Here is an 8,817-nt window from a genome sequence, read left to right as displayed (position 1 = left end):
CGGCAGAGGGCCTGCCATCTGTGACCCAGAGCGGGATCCGGGCCTGCCATCTGCCACCCGGGGAGCCGGCCTAAGCCAGCAAGTGGTTATCTCCCAAGGGGTCCCAAACTGTGAGAGGGCACAGGTCTGGCTGAGGGACACCCCCCCACCTCACACCTCCCACCCCCCTGCCAGTGCACAAATTTTTGTGCACCGGGCCTCTAGTCTATAATAAAAGCGTAATATGCTAATTAGATCGGACGACCTTCCTGACAAAGCCTGGGCTGCAACGGAAGCCTGGGTCCTGGGTGCCAGAGGGAAGCCGGTGCCAGCAGCGGGGGAAGGAAGGCCTACTCTTGCACGAATTTCATGCATTGGGCCTCTAGTGGGTATATAGTACCCAGTAAGTATCAGCAGATCTATTTCAAATTTGAAGGAGGAAAGAACACTTACCCTGGGAGGTGCCTCCCTTTCATCTTTGTCTTCATCACATTCAAATGCCACTTGAGCCCGCTGTTTCCTCTGTTCCTCCCACAATGAAGGATTAAAACTTTCATTATCTGATATGAACATAACTAGAAAAACAAACAAAAAATCCACTATGTTTTAGAGTAATAATGAAAAACTATCACTTGCTAATTCAATTCCAAAGCTAAACATGTGTTTCATCAAAATAAATCTCATTAAATATACCCACAAAATAACTTATCAAAGCATATATTTTATTTCTTCTTGCAAAGAGCAACAAATAATAAGCAGAGTGAAGTAATGAGTTTTCTAATTATTTATCACTAGTTATGGAACAAAAGAAAATTATTTTAGTTTTAATCTATTTAAGTATTTCAAAGCTGTGTACTAAACCTGCTAAAACAATGTAAGAATAATAACAGGCAAATTGATTTTGTCATAGTGCTAAGCACTTTATAACCAGTGTTTTTCATTTTTTACAAAATCCCTGCAAAACAGATGCTATTATCATTATTTCAAGGTAAGAAAACTGAAGCTTAAGAATTTATTTAAATTGCCGATGGTCTATTTTATTTTTTTTAATTTTATTTATTTTTTATAGAGAGGAAGGGAGAGGGATAGAGTTAGCAACATCGATGAGAGAGAAACATCGATCAGCTGCCTCTTGCACACTCCCTACTGGGGATGTGCCCGCAACCAAGGTACATGCCCTTGACCAGAACTGAACCTGGGACCCTTGAGTCCACAGGCTGACGCTCTATCCACTGAGCCAAACCGGTTAGGGCAGCCGATGGTCTATTTTAACACATTTCATACCGCTCAGGAGTTTTCTCGTGTTTCGCGCACCATCTGTTAAGAACCGCTCACGAGTGTTCTTGTTTTTCACGCCCATGGAAAAAGGAGCGAATCTAGATACTTATGTAAATTTTGTTTGGTCCCTCTTCATAGAGGAAAATGTTTTACACAGTACCATACGTTAAAAAAGCACTAGGAACTTTAATTGTTTTTGTAAATAAAAATGTTATAATTATTGAAAAACAACACCTAAAGTGCATTATGATGATTTAAATAACGTGCAGTTTGCCTAAAAACGTGCGGTCCCTGGCGTATGTCTTAGAGATTTCTATGCGGTACACAATGTGTTAAAAATTAAAACTGATTTTTTTCTTCAGTGTCTCTATGTATTAAGAGATAATTTATAATTAATTTGGGGTCATAAAGATGCTCACTAGTTTCAGAAAAATACATAAAAATTATATTTTTAAGTGCCACATATAATAATCACCACACACACACACACACACACACACACACACACACACACAGTACAACATATACAGAAACAATTTGCTCCTTAATTTCAAAGGCTTTAATGCCCTAATTGTTGAACAACATTTGTGACCAATAGTAATTGGTATATTCCCCTTTCTTGGCAAAATGTAATTAAGAACTTAGAAGAAGTAACATTTATACTCAGAATTTTACAGATTATCTTTACCTAGTGTATAGATCCAAGGGTAGTGTTAATTCTACAACCAACAACAGAAGTGAACAAAATATTTCCTGGTTTAATAATCCTAATCACATAACACTTAACATGAGTTCCCAACATTTACCTAAATGTGATTTAGAATAGAGAGATCCATAATAGATGTTTGCTGTTTAATTTCAAGGAATCATTTAAGGAAGTACATTATATGCACATACCTCTAAATTCCACTATCTATAACCCTGAGACATTGCTTTCTTATCCCATTTTCAGAGAACTTTATTAACCAACTAAGAGGCCTCGTCAAGAAATTCTTTTTTTTGGGGGGGGCGTCCCTCAGCCTGGCCTGTGCCCTCTCGTAGCATGGGAGCCCTTGGGGATGTTCGACTGCTGAGGAGGTGGGAGAGGCTCCTGTCACCACCGCTGCACTCGCCAGCTGTGAGCCCCCTATGAGAGAGCACTGACCACCAGGGGGCAGCTCCTGTGTTGACCATCTGCTCCCTGGAGGTCAGTGCATGTCATAGTGACCAGTCATTTCACTGTTTGGTTGATTTGCACATTAGCCTTTTATTATATAGGATTCTCCAAATTCCCTTCAAACCAGTAAGTCTAAGAGACTTAAAATTCACTTCACAACTTGCTGTGATTTACCAGTATTATTGTTTTATCCTTATTTTATTTTGTTTTAACACATTGTTTGCAGGTAGTTTTTATCGCGCGCTAACAGGTGGCGCGGGCCATTTTTGCTAATTTTTTGCAACGTAAAACGTATAAATACATTTCCCGCATACAATGTGTTAATATATTTTTCCTTGTTGACAATATTACAGATGTCTCCCATTTCCACCCCCTTTTTACTTCCCCTCTGCCCATCCCCTATGTACCCTCCCCCTAGGTCTTCAAATATATATACTTGTAAATATATCTTCTTTTTTTTTTCTTAAAGAAAAGACATTCTTAAATTCTTACCATCCTCAGTCCTTGGCTGCTGAGGGAACATGTAGTTAGTAAGCACCATTTTCTGGGTCTCTGAATCAGTCTCATTTTGAAGAGGTATCAGGGGTTTGGACTACAGAAAGAAAATAAACGTTTAATTTTCAATAATCCTAAAGCAAATACATATCTAGCAATTCTTTTGAATAAGTACTCATCATTTTTTCTATAAAGTATCAATGTGTAGATTACAAAAACAAATTTATATATACATAATAAAACTTTAAGCATTGCTTTTAAACCTCATAAAGTCTAAATAAAATTTAGTTTGAAGTACAAAGCGAACTCATACTGTATTGAACTTATCACTGATTATCAATAAAGTATTAAAAGATCTCATATCCACAATCCAATAATTACTTACCATATTGATTTAATAAAGCTATAAAATAAGGCTTTCCATTCACTGTATTTCCCCTACTACTCTCATTTGAGAAGATACTTTCGTAGAAATGATTTAGAAGGTTTAGTTTAGTTATGCAGTTTATTTCAGCTGAAAGACAGTACTTAAAACAATAAACTGTAACCTGCTTTTCTCTTCTCTGTGTCTAATGTTTCTATTAATGACATCACAAGTTACTCAGTAGTGGAATTGGAAGCCCATTATTTTGGACCTCATTTTTTCTTAAAATTATTTCCCTAACTGGTGTTTTCAATTTACTTAATATTAATGCTTGTGCCACCCTCCTGACTTAACATCCTACCAATCAAAGCCTTGGCCAACCCCAGACAGGCAGGGAACTACCCAGTCCTTCCTGCTCCTGCCACTCTATCAATTAATTTTTTGGACTTACTCTTGTGAAAACCCTGCAGCTAGCTATAATATTACTTCCATTCAAACATTTCCTCTGTGGTCCCTCCTTGTTCCACAGTAAACAAACTCCCCTGCATCTCAAATGTCTTCTTCACTGAAAACTTCCCTTTGATCTCTTCCGACAATGGAAATGGTATATCTACTCCTTCTCCAAAGACGGGGCTTCCCTGAAACCTCCTCAAATAAGGGTTGCTTATTCGACATCTCATAAACCCTCAATCAGGAAGTGAGTTAGTGCCTACAAATGCTGTGAGATCATTACCCATCTCTCCACAAGTATAAACACCTGTTCTTTTGAGAAACATAAATCCTGCCTCTACCATTTTACGACCTTTCCTCATATCCAGTGGCCTCTAGTAGTATAAATCTATCCTCTTTTATGCCAATTTTTCCACAGTCATGGCTAATTCAACAGACATAAAATATAGATAACATAGCCATACTTTTAGCCCAGTAAATAAAAATTTCCAAGAGGAAAGTATAGGGAAATAAATTAAAGCATAGTCTAGAGCAGCAGTCGCCAACCTTTCGGACCTCACAGACCACCAGTGGTCCGTGGACCACCGGTTGGCCAATGCTAGTCTAGAGCACCAGGAGGGGCACTACATACCAGTATAAGGGATAAGTACAAGAAGAATTCCTAAAAGTGAAGCTGAGGAGTGGCCAGTGAAAAGGACAACCACAGGGTATGGCAACATAGACCCTAGGCAGCTCTCACATGACTTGTCAATGTGCCTCATCAAGACCGTCATTCCCTTGAACCTTCAACTCTGTCACCAGCGTTCTTTCCTATCTTTGCTTCTCCTTTTGTACCTCACCATATCTCATTACAACCACTTTCCTGCCAATTATCAAGATCTACTTGCTACAATGTCCTTCTCTTGCACCTGCCTTGGCAAAGGTGCAATGCAGAATCATTACAATTATGTGCTTTTTCTATATTGCACAACTGAGCAAATTAGTGTTAACTACAAGTTTGTGGTAACCAATTTCAACACAGTTCTCAAAGTTGCCTGAAAACCCTTCCTTAATTTTCTAAATTGTAGTCTGAAAAAGGTAATATCTTTTAAAATATTTTTTAAAGATAAAAATAGGATTCAAGCCCAGCAGGCGTTGAGCGTTGACCTGTGAACCAGGAGATCACGGTTCAATTCCCAGTCAGGGCACATGCCACATGCAGGCTCGATGCTCAGGGTGGGGCATGCAGGAGGCAGCCAATCAATGATATTCTCTCATCATTGATGTTTTCTCTCTCTCTCTTCCTCTCCCATCCTCTCTGAAATCAATAAAAAAAATATTTTAAAAAAATAGGATTCAAGAACTACTACAAGTTCAGAAATGGCTACATTCCAAGAGTTTTATCATTTACAAACTTCAACTCAAGCTCCCTTTGAGGTAAGAATCCCGGCCAGAGCTTTTGGTTCTATCAGATTCCACTTCAGCTATCCAAACCCCTCTCATGTCCTTAATCTCAATCTCCACACAGAGTATTCCCAACAACCTAAAAACAATATTCAAGGATCCCTTCTTACCCTACCCCTAAGCTACCACTTACTTTGTTTCACTTCTTTTCTTTCTCATTCAACCCTCTTAGAAGTCTAATCAACAATCACATGGCTCAATTCCCTCATTTATTTCTTAGACTGATTCAATTTGGGTTTTGACATCTCTCTAAATTCACATTAGCTGTAACTAATTAGCTATAACTTGCCAAAATATAATGTATTTTTTTATTGACTTTTTTTTGGGTGACACCAGTTAACAAATTTATACAGGTTTCAGGTGCACAATTCTATGACACATAATCTCACTAGTGTATTGTGTGCTCAGCACCCCAAGTCAGACTTCATTTGAACTGACCTCTCAACGGCATTTATCCTGTTATATTAAACTCCATTTTTTAAGATTTAAATTCTTTATTGTTTAAAGTATTACATAAGTCTACTTTTCCCCCGCATTGACCTCTCCCCGACCACCCCATTCCCCAGCACATACCCTCACCCTCCTAGTGTCTGTGTTCATTGGTTAAGCTTATATGCTTTGCATACAAGTCCTTTGGTTGATCTCTTACCCCCCGCCCCACTCCCCTGCCTCACTCTGAAGTTTGACGGTCTGTTCTACGCCTCTCTGTCTCTATTTTTGTTCATCAGTTTATGTTGTTCATTATATTCACAAATGAGTGAGATCATGTGATATTTATCTTTCTCCGACTGGCTTATTTCGCTTAGCATAATGCTCTCCATGTCCACCCAATGTGTTGTGAATAATAAGAGTTCTTTCTATTTTACAGCAGTGTAGTATTCAATTGTGTAGATGTGCCAAAGTTTTTTAATCCACTCATCTGCTGATGGACACTTAGGCTGTTTCCAAATCTTAGCTATTGTAAATTGTGCTGCTATGAACATAGGGTTGCATGAGGGTTCCTTTTTCTCCACATCCTCGCCAGTACTTGTCGTTTGTTGATTTGTTGATGGTAACCATTCTGACAGGAGGGGGTGAGATGGTATCTATAGTTTTGATTTGCATCTCTCGGATGATTAGTGACTTTGAGCATGTTTTCACATGTCTCTTGGCCTTCTGTATGTCCACTTTCGAAAAGTGTCTATTTAAGTCCTTTGCCCGGTTTTTTATTGGATTGTTTATCTTCCTTTTGTTAAGATGTATGAGTTCCTTATGAATTTTGGAGATTAGGCCCTTATCGGATGTAACATTGGCAAATATGTTCTCCCCATGCAGTGGGCTTTCTTGGTGTTTTGCTGATGCTTCTTTTGCTGTGCAGAAGCTTTTTATTTTGATGTAGTCCCATTTGTTTATTTTCTCCTTAGTTTCCATTGTCCTAGGAGATGTATCAGTAAACATATTGCTAGGAGATATGTCTGAAATTTTGCTGCCTATGGATTATTCTAAGATTTTTATGGTTTCCTGTCTTAGGTTTAAATCACTTATCCATTTTGAGTTTATTTTTGTGTATGGTGTAAGTTGGTGGTCTAGTTTCTTTTTTTTTTTTTTTTCATGTATCTGTCCAATTTTCCCAAAACCATTTATTAAAGAGACTGTCTTGACTCCATTGTATGTTCTTGCCTCCTTTGTCAAATATTAACAGAACATAATGGCTTGGGTCAATTTCTGGTTTCTCCATTCTGTCCCATTGGCCTATGTCTGTTCTTGTGCCAGTATCAGGCAGTTTTGAGAACAGTGGCTTTGTAATATATCAGTAGCTTGGTATCTGGTAATGTGATCCCTCCAACTTTGTTCTTCTTTCTCAGGATTGCTGCAGCTATTCGAGGTCTTTTTTTATTCCAGATGAATTTTTGGAGAGTTTGTTCTAGATCTGTGAAATATGTCATTGGTATTTTTAATGGGGATTGCATTCAATCTATAGATTACTTAGGGTAGTATGGACATTTTAATGATGTTGATTCTACCAATCCCTGAACACGGTACATTCTTCCATTTGGTTATGCATTCCTTGATCTCTTTTTTTTCAACATCCTATAGTTTTCTGAGTACAGGTCTTTTACCTCCTTAGTTAAGTTTATTCCTGGGTATCTTTTTTGTTGCAAGGGTAAATGGGATAGGTTTTTTTTGTTTCTCTTTCTGTGAGTTATTGGTGTATAAAAAAGTCATAGATTTCTGAGTGTCAATTTTGTATTATGCTACATTGCTGAATTCATTTATTAAGTCTAATTTTTGATGGATTCTTTGGGGTTTTCTATGTGAAATATGTCATCTGTGAATGACAGTTTTACTTCTTTTCCAATTTGGATGCCTTTTATTTCTTTTTCTTGTCTGATCGCTATGGCTAGCACTTCTAGTACTAGGTCGAACAGGAGTGGTGAAAGTGGGCATCCTGGTCTTGTTCCTAAGGGAAATGGTTTTAGTTTTTGCCCACCGAGTATGTTAGCTGTAGCTTTGTCATATAAAGCTCTTATTATGTTGAGGTATGACCCCTCTATTCCCACTTTGCTGAGAGTTTTTAATCAGGAAAGGATATTGGATTTTGTCAAATGCCTTTTCTGCATCAATTGATATGATTATGTGATTTTTGTCTCTCAATTTATGTGATGTATAATGTTTATCGACTGCGGATATTGTACCATCCTTGCATCTCCAGAATAAATCCCACTTGGTCATGGTGTATTATCTTTCTAATGTAATGCTGGATCCGATTTGCTAGAATTTCGTTGAGGATTTTAGCATCTAAGTTCAACAGGGATACTGGCCTATAATTCTCTTTCTTTGTAGTGTCTTTATCTGGTTTGGTGATTAAAGTAATGCTGGCTTCATAGAAAGAGCTTGGAAGTGTGCTTTCTTCTTGAATTTTTGAAATAATCTGAGAATAGGTTTTAGTTCTTCTTCTAATGTTTGGTAAAACTCCCCTGTGAAGCCATCCGGTCCAGGGCTTTTGTTTGCTGGAAGTTTTTTGATTACTGTTTCAATTTTACCAGTAGTTATTGGCCTACTCAGGTTTTTTTATTCTTCCTGATTGAGTTTTGGAAGCTGGTATTTTTCTAGGAATATGTCCATTTCATCTAGGTTGTCCAGTTTGTTGGAGCAAAGTTGTTTGTAGTATCCTATATAATAAAAGCCTAATATGCTAAGTGTCTGACTGTTTGACCAGTCGCTATGACATGAACTGACCACCAGAGGGCAGATGCTCTGATTGGTAGGTTAGCTTGCTGCTGGGGTCCGGCCGATCGGGATTGGGCAAGATGGGCCAGACATGCCCTGGAGCCCTCCCGCAGTCCCTCCCCAGCCCAGATCGTGCACTGGTGGGGTCCCTCGGCCTGGCCTGCACCCTCTTGCAATCCAGGACCCCCCAGGGGATGTCAGCTGGTTTGTGCCCGATCCCCGCAGGCCAGGATATATATATACAGTTTTTTTATAATCCTTTGTATGTCTGTGGGGTCAGTTGTTACTTCACCTCTTTCATTTCTTTTCTTTCTTTCTTTTTTTTAATATACTTTATTGATTTTTTACAGAGAGGAAGGGAGAGGGATAGAGAGCCAGAAACATCGATGAGAGAGAAACATCGATTAGCTGCCTCCTGCATGCCCCCCACTGATGTGCCTGC

General features: G+C 38.6%; 1 protein-coding gene across 10 annotated transcripts in view; it reads right to left on the bottom strand.

The window, feature by feature from the left end:
* The window catches only part of ERBB2IP (erbb2 interacting protein), a 117,427-nt gene that overhangs the window by 30,295 nt on the left and 78,315 nt on the right, over positions 1-8,817 (bottom strand). For all 10 annotated transcript variants that reach the window (XM_005857950.2, XM_014549136.1, XM_014549132.1 and 7 more), the window contains 2 exons: positions 2,906-3,005; positions 433-554 (listed from right to left, as the gene is read on the bottom strand). In XM_005857950.2, the coding sequence (XP_005858012.1) occupies positions 433-554; positions 2,906-3,005 (222 nt within the window). The remainder of the gene's footprint in view (positions 1-432; positions 555-2,905; positions 3,006-8,817) is intronic.

The sequence above is a fragment of the Myotis brandtii genome, unplaced genomic scaffold (assembly GCF_000412655.1).
Source record: "Myotis brandtii unplaced genomic scaffold, ASM41265v1 scaffold115, whole genome shotgun sequence".
Classification (NCBI taxonomy): Eukaryota; Metazoa; Chordata; class Mammalia; order Chiroptera; family Vespertilionidae; genus Myotis; species Myotis brandtii.
This window is presented reverse-complemented; position numbering and strand designations above follow the sequence as displayed.